Source organism: Engraulis encrasicolus, chromosome 2 (genome assembly GCF_034702125.1).
Source record: "Engraulis encrasicolus isolate BLACKSEA-1 chromosome 2, IST_EnEncr_1.0, whole genome shotgun sequence".
In the NCBI taxonomy this organism is placed as follows: domain Eukaryota; kingdom Metazoa; phylum Chordata; class Actinopteri; order Clupeiformes; family Engraulidae; genus Engraulis; species Engraulis encrasicolus.
In genome coordinates, this window is record NC_085858.1 from 2,063,809 (window position 1) to 2,091,435 (window position 27,627).

The 27,627-nt window shown below is 44.5% G+C and overlaps 1 protein-coding gene across 1 annotated transcript; it reads right to left on the reverse strand.

Moving 5' to 3' along the window:
• Nucleotides 1–571: 571 nt before the first annotated feature.
• c1qtnf6a (C1q and TNF related 6a) lies at nt 572–12,844 on the reverse strand. Its single transcript, XM_063212440.1, has 7 exons — nt 12,794–12,844; nt 9,382–9,666; nt 7,402–7,437; nt 6,797–6,927; nt 6,287–6,397; nt 5,346–5,468; nt 572–725 (listed from the first exon to the last, which is right to left on the reverse strand). The coding sequence occupies exons 2-7, from the start codon at nt 9,644–9,646 to the stop codon at nt 579–581; spliced, it is 813 nt and encodes a 270-aa protein (XP_063068510.1). The 5' UTR covers nt 9,647–9,666; nt 12,794–12,844; the 3' UTR covers nt 572–578.
• Between the last annotated feature and the right edge of the window lie 14,783 nt (nt 12,845–27,627).

Below are 27,627 nucleotides of genomic sequence, written 5' to 3' on the forward strand. Positions count from 1 at the left end.
ACAGGAGTGGAATTAGCCAATTAAGTTATGCCAGTGTACATTACAGTATTATTGGCACAGGCATGACATCTAGCCCAACGGTCAGTATTCTACACTCAATGTAGTCCTCGGGCCAATATAATTGTCCACCCCTGGTGTACTGTAGGTGCACTGTAATACCAAATAACAGACACAGCACACAAGGCGTGCACTCTAACATCAAAGTGACAAGAGGCACAGCTCAACCACAATACCACAATAGCATGGAAAGCCAAAAGCACCAAGCCATCACTTTACAAACAACTAAAATAAAAACATGACATAATTCATGCTGTAACTGAATATAATTATTTTATGAACTGTTTAGCAAAATGAAAGAACGAATACAATAAACCTCTTGCAGGTCACATTGATATTTGATACCGAGTCCATCTGTCCTTTTCCACTGCTCTTGAATGGGTGGAAGACACACACACACACACACACACACACACACACACACACACACACACACACACACACACACACACACACACACACACACACACACACACACACACACACACACACACACACACACACACTCCCCTTCCCCCTCCTCACTCCTCCTGGGCCGTGACGAGATGGCCATTGAAGGTAACGTAAACATCTGTGTCGTCCCCGTAGATGGCGTTCTCCCGCTCTCTCTTGAAGAGGCGGAGCCACACTTGGTCGTCATGGCGCAGCATCAGCATCACACTCTGGCTCTGGAAAAAAAAGAAAGAAAAAAAATTATAATGAATGAACAATATTTGAAGGGTTTATTTGCAAAACGGTGTATCTCCATTTTTTGACTTTTGCATTTTATTATTGAAAATGACTGTTCAGGGGGCTTATCCCCTATGTGTGAATTCTTACCATTCAAATATTTTGAGAACATACTTTTTTAACCTATATAAAATGCATTTTGCACTGCAATTCAATGGAATGCCCAATGCAAAGATGTCCATTTCCCAACATTCTACAAAATGGAGATACACCGTTTTGCAAATAAACCCTTCATTTACAGTGCAGTGTGTTTACCTTACAGTTGGTGGAGCGTCTCATGTATTAAACTTTTAGGGGTATTTTTTACAGTGGTGTACCTTGTGCAGTGCTCGCGTATACAATGGTGCGTGTCATCTCGTTCTGCATCATTTTGCCTTTGCCTTGAGCCTAAATGTTCTCTATAGCCTACATTAGATGTTCTCTATACACTCTTGGAAGAACGACCCCTGAGGGACCTATAGTTTCTTAGAGGAACTGCAAGGTTCCTGGGAGAACTTTTACTAAGAGTTTCCCCAAAATGGAAACGGAGGTATCTCATAATGTTGACAGTTCGATGTGTGCATGTGGGAGTGATCGCTGTGCTGGGTCAAAATGTTAGGGGTATGTGTGTGTTGTGAATGAGTCTGGGAAAGAATGTAAATTTGTGTACCAGTATGTCAGTTTTCTGCACACCGAGAAGAGTAGTGTACCTACAGCTACTGGACTACAGAAGGAAACCTACATAATTCTGAGGATAATGCAATGTCTTGAAGCTATTTTATCATCTTCCTTAAATTTTGTTCTGTGAAGCAATTGTTTACTTTGTTCAGTACATGGTCTCACATGGTCTTGGAATGATCTGGAAAATGTTGACTATAACTACGTTTTATTGTTATAAGTCATAAGTCACACGTTCAGTAGGCTATAGATCTACGGCACGTTGTGTTTGGCAATCTGTTTTTGAGGCCTACTAGCTTGCCGACCGATTCTGCTGTTTCTCTCATGAACAGCAGAGGGCACACTTCCGAAAATACAGGCCCAGAACTGTAAATGGGGCACTTATGGCATTATTGAGCATGAATGGTCTGCTGCTTTCGATGATGTCATTAATGGTTCTCGAGCTAGATGGCGTGAAGTACGCACGTGAACTCTGACTTGGCTCTGACAGTCCCGTGTTTACCTGCTTGATGGACTGCTCCATTTTTACAGTAGCCTACCGTTTGTTCCTGAATGTGGCATCAGTTGGAGGAGTAGGTTAAAGCGCGCACATCCAAAAAAACGTCTGACCTGGGAGCAGGACAACCAAATGACAAGATAAAACTGAATAAAGTCAGTTTCATCAAGGATTTTTCTGCTCCCACTTTGTCTGAGAAAAATCCTAGTTGATGCGGACTTTTTCAGTTTTATCAAAGAAGCTGGATCTAACAAGAAGCGTCATTTTGTTTCTTTTCCGGTATCCACTTTATGTCGAGTGAACGCCCCTTTAGGAGACCTTCGGTTAGGAGACCTTCGGAGTCCTGAGGTTGAGAATAAATGAAGTCCCCTTAGCGCTGTAGATGGCGGTAGCGAACGTCTTGTGCAAACACCTCAAAAAGAGAAGAAGAAGGAGGGGACAACGCCCCCTTAGGAGACCCAACTTGAGCACACGCTTTTGCATTGAGTGGGCGTGTTTTGCGTTATCTTCCTCTTATCCAATATTTTTGGTTTTATCCTGCATGTGGTATTGCCACAGCTAATGGGGATCCAACAAATAACCTAAACAACTTAACCCTTGTGTTGTGTTCAAAAGCTGCAGACACCTGTGGTGTTCGGGTCATTTTTGACCCGTGATAGCAAAACTCAGCCATAAAATACCTAAAAACACTAGTTCTCATCAAATATTGTTTTTCATCTCATGGCTAACTTGGTTTGTATTCATATCCATGGAAATACTACTTTATTTATTCATCTTTTTGACTTTACAGGTCTTTTATCTTTCATTAAGCAAATCGTTTCTGATGACCAAAACTATCAAAATATTGCCAAATATTGTTTTCACATACAGTAGCACCTATGGCAGCCTATAGCACCATCCACAATACCCCCCAAAACCTGTTCCATGAGCTACTGTTGCTATACTATTGCAATTGATTCAGTGAAAGCATGCACTCCAAGGTAGGCCTATCAAAATTTGCACACTCACTGAGCCTGTTTATATGGCCGCAATAATCAGGTTATTGGAATAAATAGGTTATTGGAGTAAACGGTTTATTGCTGTTTATATGCAGTCCACCGGTTGCCTGTCTTCCACTAAAGTGTGTGACACGAAGCTAGAATTTAAGGCTTTTGATTGGCTACTTATCCTTCTAGAATGTCAATAACCTGATAATAACCCGATTATGCTGGATACATGTCTTCAGAAATCAGTTTATTAGCCAAAAACCTACCTGTGCATATAAAACCTGATCATAAACGGTTTATTGATGCGCATATAAACGGACTCATTGTGGATTAACTGATCATTTGGGCTACCGCGTGTAACCATCCACACAACTACGGCAGATGAATAGCCATGACAGCCATGGTTCAAAACCAAACACAGTACCATGCTATGAATCATTTTCACAGAGGGAAAGTCAGTAAGTGCCATTATAGGCTTCATATGTACAAAATGCACGAGATCCACATAGCGTGCCAGGTGAGGCCACCTCACCTGTCAAATGTTAATCAACCTCACCTCAGGCCAGGTATGTGGAAGGAATATACCGTATAAGTGGCATGTGTTCTGTGTACACGCTATTCTGTAGTTTTTTTAATTAAGGGTTACTGTATGTATTTCAGGAGACTGACTAATAAGGCCTTGCATGAAGAGAAACCAGTTCCTGAAGAAAGACTACATGGTTCTGAACCACTGTTTTGAGCCTCACCCATGTAGATGAACTTGGCACATGTGAGAGAGGAGTAGTACTCAATCCAATATACAGTCAAAAGATTTAGAATAGTACACTTTCCCCACTATACTTTTTTGCTGTCAATTTCAGTACTATTTCAAATTCAGTGAATTACATGTGTCATTGCTAGTGGTGTCAACAATGATCGATTTGGCGATCCAATGCGGGGCATGGACGATCCAATTCAATGCGGCAAGTTCCAGAATCTATGCGGCAAGTTTTTTAAGTTTCAATTACTTTGTGGATATTTCGTGGCTATTTCGGGAGCAAATGAATGTTAAATTAAATGAAAGTACTTCAAAGTACTTCAAAGTACTTCAAAGCATTGCAAGACTGATACAGACTAATCCAGACTGATACAGAAAACAGCCAATAAATTGTTGCTCAGTATCTGACTACTTGTATTGCCTCATCATGGCTGATAAAACATTTGCTTTGCTTTCAGTACAAATGTAATTCATTGCAATGCATTGTAGAATTTAATCGGATCGGATAGAATCGCATCGAATCAAATCAAATCACTACCTCCCGAATCGTGATCGAAGCCACCCTGCACACAAACTGTTCAGCCTCCTGCCCTCTGGAAAGAGGTACAGGCGCCTCCGTTCCCGTACCACCAGGCTTGCAAGCAGCTCGATGCACCAAGCAATCAAAATACTGAACACTCAACCCACTCTCCCTCCACTGTCAGCCTCTAGCCAGCCAGGCCACTGACAAACCCCCCCCCCCTCATCCCCACCACCATATCTGCGACTGAACATTCCACCTGCACTACTACATCTGTGACTGAACTTTCAACCTGCACTAACTCAAAACATGCACATGCACACACACACACACACACACACACACACACACACACACACACACACACACACACACATACACACACACACACACACACACACACACACACACACACACACACACAAGCACACTGCACTTTCTGCACTAAACCCAAACATACACACACTGACACACAACTCATACACACACACACACACATACACACAGACACACACACAGACGCACACCGCACTTTCTACCTGCACTAAACACACACACACACACACACACACACACACACACACACACACACACACACACACACACACACACACACACACACACACACACACACACACACACACACACACACACACACACACACACACTCACTGCTGTTGGTGTTCTTGATAGACCTATTTTAATATTTATTTTTCTTCAAATGCTACTATTACTATGTCAGAATGCTATAAAGGACTTTTAGAAAAAGCACAACAAAATACCTCCTCTTAATGTATGTTCTCTACAAGTCTTCTGTTGTCCAGTCTTGCACTTAAAATGTCTGTATGAGCACTGTCTATGTCCATACTGTCTTATGTCCATGTATGAGTACTGTCTATGTCTATACTGTCTATGTCCTTACCTAGATTAGTCTATGTCTGCATGGGAAAGCAAGAAACGTAATTTCAAATTCTTTGTATGACCAGTGCATGTAAAGAAATTGACAATAAAACCAACTTGACTTGACTTGACTTGAATCGGATCATGAGGGCAGTGCCAATCCACACCACTAGTCATTGCTCTCTCTGAAATAGTAGAGTAGAGTAGCCAATCATTTATTAATCCCTTGCCAACAGTGTTTACCTGCATGATAGAGCGCTCGCTGGGCTGTGCATACACGATGGCGCGCGCCGTCTCGTTCTGCATGACGTGAACGTACGTCTCCTTGAAGTTCCAGGTATGCAGGTTGACGTTGAACAGATAGACCTGTAAAACCATTATGTTACATATCAAGGAAGAACAGACAGACCTGTAAAACCATTATATTATCAAGGAAGAACTCTGATTGATTAACTCTAGAACATGGCACTTGAAGTACTATAACATTTTAAGTGGTCCCCCCGATGCATATTTTTCGGTGTGGTTTTCTACCACATTGTGTCCTGTGCCATGGTAATGACAAAGGCCATTTGGTCACTCAAGCACTATATAAGGATATGGTAATGAATGGCTCAAGGAGTCACTCTGCTCCTACACATATGCTGTGTGTCTCTGCTCCTACACTGCTGTGTGTCTCTGCTCAGTAGTTCTCTCTCTCTTTCTCTCCCAACTATTGCTCTCCCAACTAACTTTGGCTGACATGTTTTGTTTTGACTCTAATCACCATGTATCACTTACAGTCACTTACAGTGTAGGCTTGTGTGAATTGAAATGGCAAACTTGCATTTGATCACAAAAATTTACCATTCACTCATTTACCATTCATTCATTCGTATCTCATCATGTGTCATGCCATTCGGGTGTCCTTAATTATTACCATTTCTGTTCAAAGATAACCACCTCCTTCCCTCATTGGTTGAAATACATGAGGTAAAGTAAATCATTCTTTACAGGCCCTGACGTGGCTCAAACGGTAGGGCACTGCACTGTCAGGCCGGGGACTAGGGTCCGATTCCGGCCCGAGGCCATCGTCCGAGATCCCCATCACTCTCTCTCACTCATTTCCTGTCACCGTCTCAAACTGCCCGGTCAAATAAAATGCAAAAATATACATATTTTTTTAAAGAAAGTAATTCATTACAGACCCCCGGCACGCGGCAGTGGAATCGTCCGGAGAACATGTCGAAGTCGCCCTGCAGGTTGACGAAGGTCACGTCGAACAGCAACGCCTGGTACTCATCCTCACTGTGGAGCGCCTTAGAGGGACACACACACACACACACACACACACAGTGACAATATAGGCCTACTCTTGTGCAGCAAGTTATTGTAGATATGTGAGCTATAAAATCATGTCCATCACACACACACACATGCACACGCACACGCACACACACACACACATACACACACACACACACGCAAAGTTGTGTGCATTGAGAAGGTTGATGTACCGTCGTAGTGGTACAGACAGGCACGCATGCACACACACAAACTCACGCACAGACACACACACACATACTACTCAACTTAGGGCGTCCGATGAAGAAGACAGCAAGATATACACACACACACACACACACACACACACACACACACACACACACACACACACACACACACACACACACACACACCAACAGGTACCGGCTCACCTTGCGGCGTCCGACGGAGAAGGCAGCGTGCTGGGTGTTACATGGGGCCCCTGGGGGTCCGGGCCCCCCTCTGGAGCCCTTGGGGCCCTCTGGACCAGCACTGCCTGGGCGGCCCTCAGGGCCCACCTTACCTAGCGGCGTAGTAACACACACAGTAAAACAGGCAGTGTGAATGTAACACTTAGAGAGTAGTCTGGTAACAAATACACTCCAGATGTTAAATTGACTCTGTAAGTGTTGACACTGAATTTTCTTTTTACTTGTAGTCCTCTTGTCATCCTTAATACAGTACATATTACAATACAGTGCACAAATATATGCTTTTAAAAACTAGTAGATTAACTAGTAGATCAAGTATAGCTCATTCATAGATCCCGAAGGAAATAAAGTTGTTAGTGTTCTGTAAGCTTAGAGGAGTTGAATAAAAAATACATAGAACAGATTATTATTACCTTAATATCATTACCATTAACTTTATCACCTTCCTTATTGTCATTATAATAATAATAATAATAATAATAATAATAATAATTATTATTATTATTATTATTATTATTATTATTATTATTATTATTATTATATCGTATATATTATCGCATACGTACCTGGGGAGCCTCTGTCACCACGCTCTCCTTTGTCACCTGGGGAGAGGGAGGGAAGATTGGTGCATTACACCTTTTCATGAACACAATAATTCTCTCTCTCTCTCTCTCTCTCTCTCTCTCTCTCTCTCTCTCTCTCTCTCTCCCCTGCCACATCGGTCATATGAAAGGTCTGCAAATCAAATCAGTGTGCTCTCCAAAACGCCGCTCTCTCTCTCTCTCTCTCTCTCTCTCTGACCACTGGTCCAAAAGGCTCTCCAAAGCACTCCCCTCTCCAGACAACTCTCTTGCATCATCCCAGATGGTTTATACCCCTATCCCTTTAGCATTCCTCATTTCCATATTAAACCATCTGACACTATTCAGCATCCAGCACATTCACGCCGCCCACTTCTCTCCGCTGAATACTTGGAATGCTTGGATTCCTACGCATTCATGATAGCACATATGAGCACAGGTGAGCACAGATAGCACTGACGAAGGCAGAACTCTGAACACACGTGCTCCGCTCCGCTCTGCTGTCAAAAAACTCCTTATACTTGACCTTGACCTTTTTTTCGGTGTGCAAACTTACTCTCACGTTTAAACTTGTCCTACACATAGGCCGACAGCAGTCAGTATACAGTAATTTTAAAACTAATATTATACTTTAAAAGGATTCTTTTGTATTAGATGCCCAGATACTAGAACATGCATGATATGATACATCTCTCCTTCATTTGTCAAAACTTTTCCATCTTCATGTAGTACCAAAACATATAAAGAATATAAAGGAAACAAAGAACATTTTTTTGCTTGACTAGCTGACAACTGAGTCATTAAAAACAAATGATGGCAATAATGCCCCGAGAACAGAGGGTAGCCGACCTTTGAGGATGGTCAAATGTAATGTAATGTAATGTAAGAGAGGCTAACTGACTTGAAGGACAACACCGGAGCAGCACAGATGTATTTCTTTGTGTTTTTATTCAAGTGCACAACATGACTAACGTTTCGATGGTTAGACCATCTTCATCAGAGTCCATGAGTGGAATGGAGAGAAGAGCCTAGTTATCTGAGGCCCTGATTCAGCAGGTGTAGGCCTATGCACCGTGGCATTAGGCTATTGGTTCTTCTCCCAAGGTCTCACTCAGGTTGCCCACACCCACAAACTATTTACAAAAACAAAACCAATGCACATATAAAGATGCAAATATAAATAAAATTACATATGAAAGGGAGGAACCAAGAAAGGAATCCCAAAAGCCCTATAATTGAAAAATAAATAAATAAACATATAGCCCACCAGATTTAAGAGTAGACCATTAACACCAGTTAAGGTACAGGATCATAACTTTAGGTGTATATCGCTCTAACATTACAGAAAACAAGACAGACTCAGCTCCTCATGGGTCACCGGCCTCACTTAAATTTTGGGGCATAGAACGTGTTGTCACTCCACCTAGAGGTGGAGATATGATTAAAAAACTCTTATGCAGAGAAGCTTTTTGGATATATACGCTGAACTCACTCGAACCCTCTGGCCTCAATGAGGAGCTGAGTCTGTCTTGTTTTCTGTAATGTTAGGGCTTTTGGGATTCCTTTCTTGGTTCCTCCCTTTCATATGTAATTTTATTTATATTTGCATCTTTATATGTGCATTGGTTTTGTTTTTGTAAATAGTTTGTGGGTGTGGGCAACCTGAGTGACCTTGGGAGAAGAACCAATAGCCTAATGCCACGGTGCATAGGCCTACACCTGCTGAATCAGGGCCTCAGATAACTAGGCTCTTCTCTCCATTCCACTCATGGACTCTGATGAAGATGGTCTAACCATCGAAACGTTAGTCATGTTGTGCACTTGAATAAAAACACAAAGAAATACATCTGCGCTGCTCCGGTGTTGTCCTTCAAGTGAAGATTTCCTGCCTCTCTCCCGTCGATGCACCAGATGATAAAGCAGAAGCGCGAGGAACTACCCTTTTGTTTGAAGAGGCTAACTGACCTTTGAGGATGGTCATGTCGATGTGTGTGCGAATCTCTGGCCTGTGGCCCACATCGCCCTCTGGTGGGTCCAGGTGGTCACAGCAGCGGTGGCATGTGGACGTATTGGCGGAGGATGTAGGGGAGGAGGTGGTGGAAGAGGAGGAGGAGGATGAGGAAGAGGATGTAGGGGAGGTAGCAGAGGAGGAAGAGGAGAAGGAGGAGGTGGGAGGAACAGACATGACCCAGGGCAGGACCAGAAGTGCGGGCAGAAAGGCTTCAAACATGACTCCACCTGATAGGCACACTGCGAAGGGCAGACGTCAATTAGAGGTCAGTCAAGGGTCAAAGGTTACCAATAGGTTTTTTTTTTTCTTTTTTAAAGAAAAAAAAAGCTTCGCACACTCCTTTGGATGTCGTTTCCATCATCATGCCATTGACTGAATTAAAAGAAAAAAAGAATTAAAGAAAAAACGTGCAAACCTTTTTAAAAAAAACGTCACTTTTTGTTCAGCACCAAGGATTCTGCCCAAGCTAACCCACAAGTACCATCAGGTTCATGCCATGAAGCAAACTGTGGAAACATAAACAACCTCAATACCCTTAATTTCCCCTTGGGGATATAGATTAATAAAAATACTCTTACTCTTACTCTTACTTGACCAAAGACCAGAGAGCTTCCAGTATAATACATTTCTCAAACACATACGGTATGCATGAAGAAGTAGCACCCTGCATGTCGTGGATTCTTCAGCTTCGGCAGCTATGTCGCTGCATGCATGATGGTAGCATAAGTTATGTAATATATCATAAAGGTTACAAAAAGTTTTTGTTTGGTTGTTCTGTCACTAAGGTTCTGCTGTTAATCTTCTCAGACATATTGCTATGGCCAAAGATTATTTTAATTCTAACATTTAATAATGGGCCGTCTCTTCTATGGCCACTGTTTTGCAATCAACTGTGCTGTAGCTGATGTCTTCCACATGTTTTAATTTCACAGCAGCCAAACTAAATCCAAGTATTTTCTTAACTTGATTATATGAGGGGAGAGAGAGAGGTGTGTCTAATGTGTGTGTGTGTGTGTGTGTGTGTGTGTGTGTGTGTGTGTGTGTGTGTGTGTGTGTGTGTGTGTGTGTGTGTGTGTGTGTGTGTGTGTGTGTGTGTGTGTGTGTGTGTGTGTGTGCAAGGCACGCGCGTCCGTGAGTCCGTGAGTGCATGCGTGCGCGTGTGTATGTGTCTTGGCTGTGTTTTTGCTTGGCCTTTGGGTGTGTGAATTCGGACAGCTGAGATGGACTTCCTGCATCTGCACGCACACACACACACACACACACACACACACACACACACACACACACACACACACACACACACACACACACACACACACACACACACACACACACACACACACACGCACGCACGCACGCACACACACACACACACACACACACACACACACACACACACACACACACTTTGTGTTTGTATGTGTGTGTGTGTGTGTGTGTGTGTGTGTATGTTTGTGTGTGTGTGTGTGTGTGTGTGTGTGTGTGTGTGTGTGTGTGTGTGTGTGTGTGTGTGTGTGTGTGTGTGTGTGTGTGTGTGTGTGTGTGTGTGTGTGTGTGTGCGTGCGCGTGTCTCTCACATCCACAGTGTGTGTGCGTGCACAGTGATATTAAACAGGATGCATGTGTGGGGTCAGCAATATCCTGAACACCCCCCTGTGGCCTGGAAAAGAACTTTCAAGACTTCTCAAACTTTAACAACAGTAGATGATTTTTACATACTCTACACCAAACTTTTTCTGAACCCCTTTGCGCTGGCGGCCCTATCTGCACAAAGAGGCTACGGGACCCATATTTTTACCATTGTTAAATTCAGTGACACCCCCCGCTGGTTGCCGAACATTCATCCCCACCTATCTTAAACCAAGCAGATCTTGTTATGATCAAGCAAATATCTGCATGGTTGAAAACAAACCTGTTGGCTGATTGATCTGGCTAGAAGCAGAGCGATGGAATTCAGAGTTGTGACAACCCCGGTACAGGACGTCGTGGGTTTTTTTTTAACTTTGTGAACAGTTTTTCTGTCATTGAGATAAAGAGAGAGGGTCGGAGATGAGTTGAATTAGCCCTGAAGAAGATTGCACACAACCGAAACACGTCAGCTTGATGTCCATATCTAAATTGAGGACTTCAGAGTGGCTCGGACCCTCTCTCTTTACCTCAAGTTTAGATACCAATGAACACCTGAAAATGTTCATTACCCCACAGACGCAACTTATTCTCTCTCTCTCTCTCTCTCTCTCTCTCTCTCTCTCTCTCTCTCTCTCTCTCTCTCTCTCTCTCTCTCTCTCTCTCTCTCTCTCTCTCTGTCATTATTGTTGTTCTATAGTGTCAGGATATGAGAAGAAGTATCCTTCACTCAGTAGTGTTTCTGTTTGTTTTTGCGAAGTCATGTTAGCATGGCATGAGAGTCGAGCGAAACTCCAGAGGCCCAGCACTGGCTTCCTCTTAAAGAGGATAAACAACAGCTGTGCATAGTCTAAACGTCCATAACTCTATACATTATGGGCAATCTGTGTGATTGTGCATGAGTGTGCATGTGCGTGTGCGTGTGCGTGTGCGTGTGCGTGTGTGGAGTGGATGGTTGAATGGCCAGAGACACTTTTGTGTTCTTGGCTAAATGTTACAAAAAAATGTGTAGAATGTCTGCAGCAGAGAACCAGCAGTTCACACACAGCGTGTAGGGACAATACAGAAAGCCACAGGCAAAGTGAGGTTGCCTTATTTATTTATTTTGTTCACTCTCTTTTTTTAGTACTTTCTTTTTTTACACAGTGCAGGGTCCTGGAGTTCAGAAGCCATTCTGGAACTCAAATAGCTCAGTTGGGATTTCCATTTCTTTGGCTCCCTTTTACCCTTAAAGGAACATAGGGCTCTTACCGCATCTACTGTAAAATCCTAACGAATAGAATTACATTAATGACAACAACAGTGATAATGTAAATGCTTGATTATTATTATTGTTGATGTTTTTGTGTGTAGAATATTCATTATTTGCCTCTATCCTGATCACATATGTACAGTCATAGTGCATGCAGCGTAGATCACAGCGTAGCATCCTGCATGCCCTAGCAGGGCTCAGTCCAATGTAGGACCAATGACTAACAAGAAATAAAAAAAGTTGCAAACCTGAGGAAATCTACACAGACTGAACTTGAAATTGGCATTCTCAATGGAGTGCAGGCATCCTCTGTGTGTGTGTGTGTGTGTGTGTGTGTGTGTGTGTGTGTGTGTGTGTGTGTGTGTGTGTGTGTGTGTGTGTGTGTGTGTGTGTGTGTGTGTGTGTGTGTGTGTGTGTGTGTGTGTGTGTGTACGTGCGTGTCTGCTTGCGTGCGTGCGTGTGTACGTGCATGCGTGTGTGCGACTAACCTTTGTTCCCGGTGCCGGTGTTGCCTGTCTGCTTTCTCCTTCAGCAGGAAAAACAGAAGAAGGAAAAGCAGAAGAAAAACTTGCTCTCCCAAAACTCCTCCTTTTCTTTTCTTTTCTCCACTCCCTCCTTTCCTTTCTCTCAACCCCTCTGTAATTATGACTTCCCCTGCGGCTATTTGTATTCCCATACCCCCACCCCTTCTCCAATTCTACTTCAAACTGAAATTCCATCTATTTCTCCTTCCCTGTAGTGTCTCTTCTCCTCTCCTCTCCTCTCCGATGTCGAATTCCATAGTCGCACCAGTCGGTGAAAAAGAAGATAATTAAATTACAGAGCGGCTTTAGATTTGCTTTTACATTCACAATTTGCAATTAGGCCTACATGACTATTTGCATGTTGAGTAATCATTTGGTTTGTGGAGAGAGTCTGAAGGGTCCTTGAAATATCTTCTGCTCTATGAGTTTGAGCAGGTGCGGATCTACCCATTTTGGGGCCATAAGCAAAGTAGCAACATGGGGCCCTCAAAAGTCGACTATTTGTCTCATATACATGTTTTTTATTACTTTGCATAAGTGACAATGCCTACCTTTTGTGTATTTACCACAACTGGTGTGACAGTTGGGGCCCGTAAGCAGGACAGATTTTGTCGGGGCCCTAGGCAATTGCCTAGGTGTGCCTAATGGATAGTCCACCTCTGAGTTTGAGAACCCCTGGTTTACTAAAGGAGCACCAATGATATAATAAAGTCCTGCAACGCACAGTCCTTCAACAAAGTGCAAAGCTGAGCAGAAAGCTAAAATTTTGGGATCATAAAGCAGTTTTGGGGAGTTTGGGGAGTTAATTTCAGTTATCTTCTGTTTGGTCCAGCACCTGTAAGTTACTACTGATATGCACACATTCTCAGCCCTTTGTGATCAAATGAGCACCAAGCAACTTACAACTCCCCTGGTTGTCATGGATCTTCTCCATATCTGACATTTGAACTTCCATAAATAAACATTAGCTGCAAAACTTAGTGTACCTTGGTCATACTAGTAAAGATCAGTTTATTACTTAGTAGCCTAAATTCATGAAAAGATCAACATTGGCAATAGCAGCGGCACAGTTTCAATGAGCAGCATTAGCTGTACCTAGCTTACTCTGGTGGTCACAATCCTACACAGAGCACCTTTAACTTATAATATATTCACAGGGCTTGACACTGGCACTTGCCAACCAGCCAAATGCTGGTAAAACTTGGCAGTGGTAACAATTTCAGTGTCACTGGCCAATTTGCAGCATATATTCTGTTGTTTGCCCCTTGTGTAGCCCATCAAGTTTGTATTTAAGTTCAAGAAAAAGCTCAGTTACTCAGTTTCTATTTGTTTGATATATTTCCACGGAGAAAACTAGCACTCTTCTTCTTGCTTTAGCACCTCATCTTCTGAGGTTATTTATGTATAGTGGCATCATGACGGGAAAAAATAGGCTACATATTAAACACATAGTAGAATCGCTGAATGGCTAGTGACTCTGAAAACAACTAGCCACAGTGGCCTTTGATTGTAAAAGTTATTAGTCTGATCGGAATGAAGTGTAGCCTAGGCCTATATATTAAAATGACCTTGAATGTTCGAATACATGTCATGGGCGGTTATCGGGGACCGTGATTAGTAACAGGCCTGGTTTTAGGGTTGAAACTGAGATAGATATGGACGTATCTGTTGCTTTATTTATATTTTTAGTTTTTCTGAAAGTGCAGCAGGAAGCGACACTGCTGTACTTAATCTTGCGCTTACGAAACAGGTGCGAAACAGGGGCACTCCGACGCTGTCATCAGTTCACTTAAAACACCTCATAAACAAGAAAGAAGTCTGTGGATGAGAGTACGGAGCCAGGATCAGTGGGAGATAGTTGTTCTGCAGGAATTCAGCGACCAAGAGTGGCGTGAAAATGTTAGGATAACCAGAGCCTCATTTGTTAAAATATATGATACACACATATATTTGTCACAAACAACCAAGTCGAATAGTAGCCAGGTCCCAAAATTGAAAAAGACCTTTAAATAAGCTGTAGGCATTTTTGAGGAAAAGTAATTCAACTGTTGTTGATTTTTGGGTGCTGAATCCATTTCTGCCGTATGCCGGTTGTGATAAGTTATGGTTTAGCCGTAAACAGCAAAATAAAAATGGCCGCCGCTATATTTTGAGTTAATGCAATAACTTTACAATGGCTGGATGGAATCGTGTGCTCTAATTCTCTAAAACACATATGAACTGATTACATTTTGGAGGCCAACTCTTTCAAGATGGCCGCCTTTTTGTTTGCATGATAACTTTGGAATGGAAATGGCTTTGCATGAAGCCCTACGTGCTAACACTGTAATAGGTAAATTATTATATTTTGGAGGTTAACACGTTGAAGATGGACAAGTTTTTGTTCGCACAATAACTTTTATACATGATGATTTTCACAAAATCGTGTGTGCTAACGCTCTGTAATTGGTACGCTATATGAACTGGTTATATATTGGAGGCCAATTCTTTGAAGATAGGAGACTGTCAACTTGATGCAATTGTCCCCATACTTATGTGCTGGCACTCAATCATATTGAGCTGGGCCGTACATGATCAAGTTAGCAGTAGCTACATGTTCTACCTCCAGTTTTGTGAGGTGTTGGGGATATACTGCTGGCAGTTGAGGGTGACTGTGGTTGCCTAGTAGAGTAAGATAACCCAAACCCTGCATACCTAATGCAAAGGAATATGATGTGTTATGCAAAGGCATAAGATGTGCGCTACCACCATCTACAGCACTCAGGGAACCTGACGTCACATCCAGGAAATTTGGAAAAGTATTAGCCCTGGCAGCACCTCTAATCCCTGCCCAAACTGAAATGAGCAAATGCTTCATGACCACATTTTACAGAGGAACAACAGTTCAGCCATTAAGACTCAGAGAGAGGAATTCGTATTTAACGATTTAATGTTAACGTAGTTGACAATGGAATTGGCATAAGTAGACAGAGAGAGGAATTCGTATTTAGCGATTGAATGTTAACGTAGTTGACAATGGAATTGGCATAAGTAGACAGTATTTGGCGGAGGTCCAATCATCAGCCCGGGTCTTGCGCTGGCGGATCCAGTAGAGCCTGCCGTAGCCGTGCAGCAGGAACTGGACCTTTAACCCCCAAAACTAAAGAGGGCATGCCGGATTTTAATACTGCCGATGGAGATTGAAATCCTGAGAAAATAACGCAACTTACCCCCAAAAGAGAGAACAAGGAGAAGAGGAGACGCATGACCCACCGTAGGCGACGACTGGAACCCACCTACAGCATATGAGGAGGACAAATAAATGAGACAAACATGAAACACTGCAAAACCATGGGCAGGAACAGGCAGGACCCTGCGGCCACATGAAGAAGTGGACATGGAAATCCCCGACACCACCACCAGTGGTTGCAGCTTGGGCACTTATGCAGGGCACTTATGCACTTTTATAGGGCGCCCTCACGGAGGGCAGTACATGAGACGCAAAGCAAGAGCCCTCACAGAGAGTGGCACACTTGTAATAACCTATAGCATGGGCCATTCGATTAGAATTTGCATGGGCCACATTTCGAAACCGTGAAATAAGATAACTGACGGCCGTAACTAACGTGTGGTAAAGACTGCTTGAGTACTTGTGAGTTGTAAAGTAGCACCCGATTGCAGTGTATATTGTTACAGCTGGGGCCACTTGAGCATGAGTGAGTAACGCACCAGCGAGGCGCAGGCTCCATTATGAGGAGCAATCACACGAATGCGCCACGCGGGGGCAGGAAAAGACTAAACGCACAGACGAACGGAGCAGAGAGAAATTGACGGACAAGGCAGACGGACGCTCTCACGAAGAGCAGTGCGTGATACTCTTAATCGGCGCAGCGTGCGCGTGCCTACGAAGGAAGCAGTGATTGTGCCTCGCGGGAGCAGTGAAATAGTAGGTAAACATACGTTCGAAACAGAAGGAAAATAATGGACAAAGGGAGACAGACGCTCTCGCGGAGAGCAGTGCGTGATGAGCGCTAATCGGCGCAGCGTGTGCGTGCCTAGGAATGAGCATTGACTGTGCCTCACGTGGGCAGTGAAATAGTAGGTAAACATGCATACGAAACAGAAGGAAAATAACGGACGATGGCGGAGAGACGCCCTCACGGAGAGCAGAGCGTGATGAACACTAATCGGCGCAGCGTGCGCGTGCCTACGAGGGAAGCAGTGATTGCGCCTCACGGGGGCAGTGAACACGAAACAGAAGGAAAATAAGGGACGAAGGCAGACAGACGTTCTCACGGAGAGCAGTGTGTGGTGAGCACTAATCGGCGCAGCGTGCGCGTGTGAATGGTTACCAGAATGAGAGCCAACACCAACGCGTGTGAGGGAGGTTACCTTATCGACTGACCTAGCATATGAATCATGAGCGCCCTCTCGCAGAAGGTGACGGAATTGCACAGAGGCCCTCCCGGGGGCAGCCAACGTGGCAGAGAGGGGAGCGTACCAATGTTCCCACGCCCCATTGGTCCCACAGCCCATTGGTCCCACGGCCCACTGGTCCCACAGCCCATTGGTCCCACAACCCATTGGTCCCACAGCCCATTGGTCCCACGTCACTAAGACTTTTTTTCATTATTTAGGCCCATTGGTCCCACAGCATTGGTCCCACAGTCCATTGTTCCCACAGCCCATTGGTCCCACATTGCTTTTTTATTTGAATTTTTAGGCCCATTGGTCCCACGGGACTCACTAGTTCGACGCCCTTTCTGTACTTACCGCTTACGTCATACGACCCTAACCCTAACCCTGACCCTAAACCTAACCCTAACCTTAACCCTAAACCTAACACTAACCTTAAATCGCTGGTAAATTGATTACCATGTGAAGTACAGAGAGGGCGTCAAACTAGTGGGTCCCTTGGTCCCACAGCCCATTGAACTGTTTGTGATGTGGGACCAATGGACTGTGGGACCAATGGACTGTGGGACCAACGGACCTAAAATTAAATTAAAAAATCTTAGTGATGTGGGACCAATGGGCTGTGGGACCATTGGGCCTAATTTTGAAAAAACACAAAAGTCTTAGCAATGTGGGACCAATGGGCTGTGGGACCAATGGGCCGTGGGAACATTGGGCTGACCCCGCAGAGAGCAGCACGATAGCAGTGAGAGGGCTGCACGATAGCAATGAGCGCAAGACATTATAAATTATAATATAAAACAGTTAACAGATAAGGACCAACAGGCAGACGGAACAGATGATGGGCAAGTGAAGCCTTGTTGAAGCTCCGAACCATTTAGGCACATCGCTTCAAAATTGGGTTAGTACTTAAAGCTTGAGTAACAGGGCCCCCTCCTGGTGAAAAGCCATGTTTGCAAATAAACGGGCTCAATTCGATAAGTTGAGATGTTGTGCCCTCATCATCTGCGACATGACCCCCATTATTGGACTGAGCTCATACTTTTGCATGCTAACTTTCAGACGTTTGACATTTAGGCTACTGATGAGGCAGTTGAGGTAGACGACGTTGCAAAGGCTACGATGCCTCATTTATTTATTTATTCATTTAATTAGGCTATTTTTGGACGATCAGAATAAAGCGTTGCTGAACATAAATGTCTTCTTGTAGTGTTCATAACTTATGATGATGATGTCGAGGCCTACTTGTCTTATCGAGTGGGACTTACAGGCCTAATGACAGTCATTAAAATATCTATTCTCTCCACTGCAACCTGGTAGACGGCTCTGCAACAGGCCAAACACTTTTGTGCGCGCCTGCTGTTCGTGTGGCAGAACGCTGCTTTCGGAAAACTGAACCAGTTTACTGATTCATACGAAATATATCGCGTGGTTCTTCCGTACTGAAGCGAATTTCGGAACAGTGGATTAATGGTTTTCGCTGTTGATGGTTTGGAACGCGTTCCGGCGCGCTTGAGCTGGACTGCCATCACTAGGACAGACGGACGGACGGACAGACAGACAGATAAACAAGAGGTGACGGACAGACATGAGCAAGCAGACGCTCACACGGGGAGCAGTACGAGAGAGGCGTGAAACGACGCAACGTGCGAGTGAACAGTTAACGGGGTGGGGACCAACGCCAATGTTTACGTGTGAGGAAGATTACCTTATTTACCGTCACGGAGTGAAGCTTAAGCTTTGGGACATCAGCAGGGTGAAAACGGGCGACCGCAGAGCGTTACGATGAGCGTGTGCAAGATGTCGAGGGTGATTCGTGAGGGTATCGTGAGTCGGGCGCGTTGGGCATGGATTTGGCTATGTCTTAAGATGAGTTGAATGGAGGTGCAGAGACCAAACTATGGGAGACCTTGATCCCAGCCGCGTGCATGAAATTGAAAGCCAAACGTCGTACGAATTGGAGGCGTATTGAAATTTCAGGTCTTGGAGTTAAAGACCGGAAACATGCACCTGTCGATGGGTGGTGAGGACTGAGAAGTGTTGGGTCGAGGAGAAAGGTAGTGCAGTATAAAGCATGAGGGCCGAAAGAGGCGTAGTGATGTGCAATAGTAACCATGACGCCAGTCCCGAGAGTATCGGACTTAGATGTTCGAGAAATGTACGGAGAGGCCTAGTAGGGAGGGCCATTCAGAATAGCCAGACGAAGACGGGAATTAACTGAAGTGCAGGAACTGTAAAGTGCTAAAAGGAAGACGAGTTCAAAGAGAAAGCCGAGAGAACAATGGATAAACGGGACGCCTGGGTATGGACTTCACAGTAGGTATACCCTATGGGAGGAGAATAGAGATGAGTGAAAATTAGTTAGGGTAACCAGAGTCACTGTGCATGAAACCAAATGACATCCTGTAGGCCTTCTGAGGACATATTAAGGGAGCACCAGGCCTTTGAACCTGTGATAAATGAAGGAAATACATGACGGTAGGAAACGCACATGGGCAGCTATGGGCCCCAATGTGTGGACAGCATGACCATCTGAGCACCTGGGAAGGAAAGATAGAGTTTACAGTCAGCAACAATGACAGTTTGCCATAGCTAGGCAAGCATTCCTTTTCCTTGCCACGACTAGGCAAGCGTTGTGGTTTGCTAACAGAACTGGCATGCAGCATATACACAGAAAGGAGAACGAGACAGCCACGAGATAACAAAGAACGGGTGAAATTAGCAGTGAGAACAAATTGCAACGGTTGATTCATGGTGCGGTAGAGGGCCTGGCGTGCCTACGAGAGCAGAGAGGTTAACGGGAACTTGTGCATGGTTCGAGGGTTGGATACTCGTATCGAAGTTCGTCAATTTGTAACGAGGCCTCCTACTTCAGGTGGATGTCGCACCGTACAACAAGTAGTAACGGTCCTGCTTTGCACGTGAAAGAAAAAGCGATCATAAGTTATGCAATTGTAATAATTTGAAATGAAATGCACTTAGATAGGTGCGCCCCTAAAATGTAGACGAGCGTGTAGCTAGTTAAACTTTGTACCGCATCTTGATCCCCCCAAAAGAATCCCGGGTCCATTTGCATGACAACAACTAAAAGTGAGCCACGGAAAACCATGCACGAAGCAGTGAAAAGCCGAGTCACACAGGTCTCCAGGCAGCGGCACAGTGTTGATTGAATTAACCTATGAGACGGCGGAAAGAGAGGGACAAATACTATACTATGCATCGGAGGTGGAAAGGGCTCCAGCTGCGAACGTGGATGCGATAATCCCGACAGCCGTGTACTTGGAACATGCAGCGTGCATTCGCCAGTAGTTAACCTAGAACGAAAGAACATGGCAATTATCAACGTATCGTTTTGATGTGTGGTTATTCACACTGAGTCCCGGCAATGGACAAAGCTAATTAGCATGCCAAACAGAGTGAGAGAAACGTTGGTGCTAGCATGCGAAATCACGGCACAAAGTCTCTGAATCATGAGCGAAAAGCGGTGCGTGCTAGCCTAGAAATCTAGACGCCCCTAGCGACCGCAAATTGAATTTGCTCCCGGGGGCAGTCTAGCGGACCCCGGTCGTTTTGCGAGGCTGAAAGTTATCCGATGACAGGGCCAATCAAATCGCGAGGGGGGCCGGGCTACCTAGTAAACAGGAACTTTCTAAGAAGAAGCATGGTGTCCGTCCGTGCTACGTACAGCACGAAAGTGTTTACTTAATTTAAAAAGCCTGGATGATAATACATTTCGTGGCTGACATGGATTGATGTAATAATACACCATGAACTTATGGGGCACAAATAGATCTCAACACATTACCATTTGATCATTCGGTGTTTTAAACTAGCTCGGTAAGCTAAGTTGAGCATTTTACAAAACCAGATAGTCACACGTTATTATCAGACCACTACCGTAGGTGTAGAATGAAATTGCTGCTCCAATTTCTAACAAGACACATGCCATTAAAAACGAGACATTTGGGAGCTTTGGAAGTATTTGAGTAGCTTACTAAATAGATGGGAATGACACCGAGTCTACCAAGCTAGTGGCTAGCTAACCTGTCGTCAACAACACAGACCTAGGTATCCATGTTAGGCTTAGAAAAAAACTAGGGTTAGAAACAAAAAACGAACATCAAAAAGATAACTAGCTCCGTTATATGGCGTTGGGATCGGTCTGGCTAGTGGGAGCGAGCTGACCGGGGAGCGTCCTGCATTGGGAGCGACAGTCCGGGAAAGTTATGGGTATACAGCTGGCTAGCTAACGCCGAACATGCCATGTTGACAACAATCATAAATATAACAATTTAACAAGCCCCAAATTGCTCGACATTTTGCTGATTGATCAGGGAGGGTCATGTGGTTGAAAACGAGGCATTTTTGAACTGTATAAGTGAAAACACGATTTATTAGGAAACTTGTTTGTGGCTGTGGTCATCACACGAATTCACTGCTACGACGGCTGGAAGTTGCCGCTACACCTACAAAGAGGCCCTCGCTAGTGGCTAGCTAACCTGTCGTCAATAGCAGAGCTAGGTATCCAGCCTTGTATTATATGCCTGCCCCAAATTCTAATAAGATCCATGTCATTAAAAACGAGACATTTGGGAGCTTTGGAAGTCTGTAAGTCGCTTACTAAATAGATGGGAATGACACCTGGTCTACCGAGCTAGCGGCTAGCCATGTATTAGTTATGGGTATACAGCTAGCTAGCTAACACCGAACATGCCATGTTGACAACAATCATAAATATAACCATTTAACAAGCCCCAAATTGCTCGATATTTCGCTGATTGATCAAGGAGGGCCATGTGGTTGAAAACGATGCATTTTTGAACTGTATAAGTGAAAACACGATTTATTAGGAAACTTGTTTGTGGCTGTGGTCATCACACGAATTCACTGCTACGACGGCTCGAAATTGCCGCTTCAACTACAAAGGGGCGTGTCGCGTGCACGAGACAGCTGTGACGTTACACAGAAATGTGTGGGGATTGGTTGTTTGCCATCCAATTGCGTGACGTTGAGTGCTGAAGCAACCGTTTATCCCGCCCACACTGCTGCCCAGCTCTCCTAGACCCTGGTACAGCTTTTTGCTGTACGGGTCTGGCTGCGCTAGGCTAGGTGCGTGCTACATTCACAACTACGAATATTTTAAGTCATTTACCTAGAAACCAGAGTACCCACATCAATAACCGCATAAATCCAGACCTCAAGTTATGCCAAAGTATTTTCAAGCATGAAACAACGAAGGCAGTTGACCAAGGCGGCAACGGCAAGGCCTAAATAGAAGGACTGAGGGCCATGTAGGCCTAACAACCGCGGTACAAAAGCAACAGTAAAACAAGAAAGCACAAACATTAATATGAAATACGGTATAGCCAAACTAAAAGGTCAATGAATCAAAGTCAAGACAATAAATAGCCTAGAAATAACAAAGAGCCGGTTGGTTCACATCATTAATCAGGTAGGCTTAATGCCACTGCGCCAGCGAAGAACTCCACCAGCACTACTCCAAAAAACCCTGCACGTACGCGAGTGCGAAGCCAAATGATGCACAGCATGGGCAACGTCACCGGAAACAGATAATTAAACGGATTATGCAAAATGTAGCAGGTCGACAATTGAGCCACTCCCATAGAGATGACGAACCGATCCTTAGGAACGAGAACCTCGTGGGAGAATTGCATGACTAAAGTAGAGGCGAGAGCCGACTGTAGTAGGCTACACATAACACGCCGTAAAGCACAACACATTGCCACCACGCCACGAAGGCTACAGACGAATGCACGAACGATCAGTCAATGGACAACCAGATGAACCAGTTAGGTTCATTCACATTTTAAACGACGATGAGAGGCACGCCTCGCTGACTTACGGCACATGTGATCACAAAAAGCACGCGCTGCCAACCTTACTGTCCCTGCGGGCGTCCGAATTAGATGTCGATGTGATAGTAGGACTAGAGCACACGGTGAAAGAGAGAAAAACGTAGCACCAGAGAAACCCCGACATGTAATGAAGACGCCGAAGCCAGCTTCCTAGACATGGCGAGATCCTAAAACTGACTTGAAATAAAAAATAGCCTCGAGAAGAAGCGAAACGGCACGACAGCCTTCGATTAACAGCGTGAATGGAGTGATGAGAGATAATAATCATTGATGCTCCTGAAACGACGATAAAGGAAACATTTAACTGCAATAAACAACGTTTTGGCACGCGCAGATTTCGGACCGGCCATGCCTAAAGCCAGCAAGAAGGGAGAGTTAGACATGTCGCTATAAAGGAGATGGCAGCCGCTGATTGGCTCTGCGAAATGCACAGGTGATCTGAGTCTTCCTGGCAGAACTAACGCAGGCTACATAGAGCATCGTTTTGAGTTGCATTGTGTGAAGCGGAAACAGGGGTGAAAGTAGTTTTCATATCTTACCGGTGCTACCCCCCGCAAAAAAAGCCTGAAAGCAAAACAATACAGAAAACAAAGTATATAGATAAACAGTATATAGTGATTTGCCAAGACTTATTGGGCACTTCAGTGTTCATGTTTCAGTGTGAATGATGTATTAATTACGCACTGAAACATAGTGCACAAGTGCACTATCTGAGACACAGCTTTAGTTTCTATTCTATAATTTGTGACTTTCTCTGACCAGCTTCTAAAGATCAGTCTCCCTTTTTTTCACAGACGTGAGCTCAGTCACTTTTGGCCGCGAGAGACTTTGTTTGGAAGGCTATTTGCGCCACGGCTTGCATTTTTGTTTAAGATTTGTAACGTAGAAACTGAAGACTTGATTTCTTCTATGTGGATATTTTTTTTTTCGTTTGGTTTAATTAAGGACAGTGCAAAGAACTGATTTTTGTGACACATTTTTGTAACCACGCCCTGATGAAGGCCAGACGGCTGAAACCGGTCGGCGTTTTTAACATGTTTACCCCGATGTAAAATAAAGGGTTTTTAATACTTCAACTACCTTGACTCAAAGGAGAGTGCTTTGGATACAGTTCATAAGTCTGTCAAGCCCTAAAAGGAATAACCAGATGCACCCCTTCAACCTGGAGAAAAGACTATAGAGCGCTCGCTATTCTTTCCTTTTGCAATTGATTTTTGTGACATTCGGACATTTTTTTGTAAAGGAATATAGGCTAAGCGAAATAGTCCTGCTGCCGCGTGGGTTATTGTTTTGTGGCGTGCATGTGGATGAACTTCATTAAAGTTGCGTGCAATACTGAACAGTGAACTGAAATTGAAAATAGGCTGTCATTTTTTACAACATTTTCTCGGGTGCTGCTATGAATTAGGAGGAAAAGTTTGACTCTTCTCACAGTGACCACACTATTGGCTAGAGTACCACAATATCAGCACCATGGACAGACCTTGGCTAGGCAGGCCATAGGCGGAGATGAAAGTGTTGTCAACAGAAACATTAAGCACCACGACCATGGACAGCTCCCCACAAGTGTCGGAATGGTGATACCAAAATGTCGGAATGACGGGATGTCGCAATGGCGTCATGTCTGAATGGTGCTATGTCGGAATGACGAGTGCCCCCCACGCTGGACAGCATTTTCTAGCGATTGCTCACCCATCGTGCTGTAGATGGAAGGCCACAGTAAAAAAAAGTATTGGACTCTTTATGATACGTCGGCGGAATTTACATGTTTTCAAAGGATGACGGTGGGAGTCCTACAGTCAGCAGACGCACATCTTTTTTTTTTTTTTTGAATGTTAAGTGGCCATCGAATTTCGAATAGTGTTTTTGCCCGAAATGCACATCCCTAGTGGAGAGGTGTTTTATCAGCGGACAATCACTGTTCTTACAGTCTTGTCAGGCAAAGATTTTTTAAAATGAGCTGCCTTGAAGCTTGCACTTTGCAACTTCCAGACGTGTCTTGCAGAATGGCCAAGGGGATGTCTCAAATAGCATTAGACTGCACCCCATGTAAATGCACCCCATCTTATTTAAATTGATTTGTCTGGGTACTACAAGGTTTTGGACTGTCTCATGAGGTAAGAAATAGAGAGTGACAATCTGCACTCACTCTGTCCAACATCTGCAGTTGTTTCACACCCTCGCCTTGACATCAATGCTGTTGACAGACATTCAGAGCGTTCTTCATCTCTTCTCTTTGCATGCAGATGACTCTTCCTGTCAAGGTATCTGTAATGTAAAAGGTGCATTGCGTATTCATCACTATTAGAGTTTGTGTGTTAGACAGACGAGATCTGAAACACGTAAGCAGCATGATATAGGCCTATGCGAGTTGTTAATAAAGAAGACAAGTCGAATTCAGTAAGCTGTGTCGGCCAACAGTTTATTTGACATGGTGTCAGAAGTGCTCTAGGAGAGAATACACGCACAGAAATGGCAAAGTTCAAGCCACCAGAAAATTTCAACTTTGAGAAACCGGGAGAATGGCCGTCGTGGAGACAGAGATTCACGCGATTCAGGTCAGCTTCAAAGCTAAGCCTCGAGGATGCAGACGCCCAGGTTAGCACGCTAATTCACGCAATGGGCAACGAAGTCGAAAATATTTTCAAGACTTTTACCTTCACGGAGGAAGAAGATGAAAATGATTATGAGACTGTCGTGGAAAAGTTTGATGAGTATTTCATACCAAAACGGAATACAATACATGAAAGGGCATGCTTTTACCAAAGGCAACAGAAACCAGGGGAAATGGCGGAGGCATTTATCCGAGCCCTGCACGAACTGAGTGGGAACTGTGAGTTTGGTGATAAGAAAAATGAACACCAAACACCAAATTGGTCGTCGGGATAAGGGATAAAGACCTGTCAAGAAAACTGCAATTAACTTCTGATTTAACCCTCGAAAAGGCAGTGCTTATGGTGAGGCAAGCTGAAGAGGTAGCACAACAGATAACCCAGCAAGAGCAGCAGGCTCCACTGGCGGTGCAAGAAGAAAGGAGGGAAACCGCAGGGAGACAGGAACGGAGGACAGTAGCACGGCTACCAAGGGGAGAGCAAGTGCAATCGTTGCGGTAAAGAAAGGCACCAAAATGCAGCCAAATGCCCAGCAACAGATTCCGAATGCAGGAAGTGCGGGAAGGAGAGGCATTGGGAAAGAAAATGCTTGACAAAGACTGTGAGGGAAGTTAACCAAGGACATGACGAGGACGCTTCTACCTTGGTGCAGTGAGTAAACAAAAACAAAGCAGTGCAGAGCAATGGGCTGAGCAAATTCACATAGGGTACACACCAGTGAGATTTAGAATAGATACAGGTGCTGACGTCACTGTAACGAACATGGAAACATTCAAGGCACTGAAACCAGAAAGAGCGCTGGAGCCACACCATGGCCCATTAGACAGTCCAGGCGGAACATTAGACATCATGGGACAATTTACAACTAGCACATTACACAAACAGAGAAAGCACATATTCAGTATATATGTAGCTAGAGGGCCTACAGTTAATAACTTACTGGGCAGAGACACAGCAGTGGAGATGGGTCTGGTTAAGCGAGTACAGCAGGTGAAGGCAGCAGCCGTCCACCAGGGCATGATGACCGACCTGGTGAAGATACACCTTCGGGATGACGCTGTACCACATGCCGTACACACAGCCAGGAGAGTCCCACTGCCACTCCTATCTAAAGTCCAAGCCGAGCTACAGTGCATGGAGGAACATGGCGTGATTGTCAAAGTGACACAAGCGACAGAATGGTGCCAGTCCTGAAGCCGTCAGGCGCCGTCAGAATCTGCGTTGGGCTCCAGAAGCTGAATGAGAACCTGAAGAAAGAAACTTATCAGCTACCTACCACAGATGAGACGCTGCCCAAGCTGGTGGGCTCCACCGTGTTCAGCTCCCTCGACGCTGCCTCAGGCTTTTGGCAGATACCGCTTCACGAAGAAAGCAGAATCCTAACCACATTCATCACACCTTTCGGGAGATACTGTTTTACCCGCCTTCCGTTTGGGATTAACATAGCCCCAGAGATATTCCAGCGCAAAATGCATGAGCTGCTAGATGGTCTGGAAGGAGTCGTAGGGTACATGGATGACGTGATTGTGCATGGAAAGGACAAGGCCGCACATGACAGACACTTGCAAAGCACCCTCGAAAGGATGAAGCAAGTAGGCCTTAGGCTGAATGAAGAAAAATGTGTTTATGCACAACCACAGCTACACTTCCTGGACCACATTGTGGACGCCAACGGGAAAAGAAAAGGTGACCGCCGTCAGAGAGTTGGATGCGCCCACCAATGTACATGAACTGAAACGTGCATTAGGCATGATAAACTACATGAGCAAATACATACCAGACATGGCAAACGTCGCAGGCCAATTGTACGATCTCCTAAAGGGGACCAGCCACATCAGCGAACGTTTCAGCGCTGGAAAGAAGCCCTCGTCACCTCGCCTGTACTGGGCCACTATGATCCACAGCAGAGACCGAC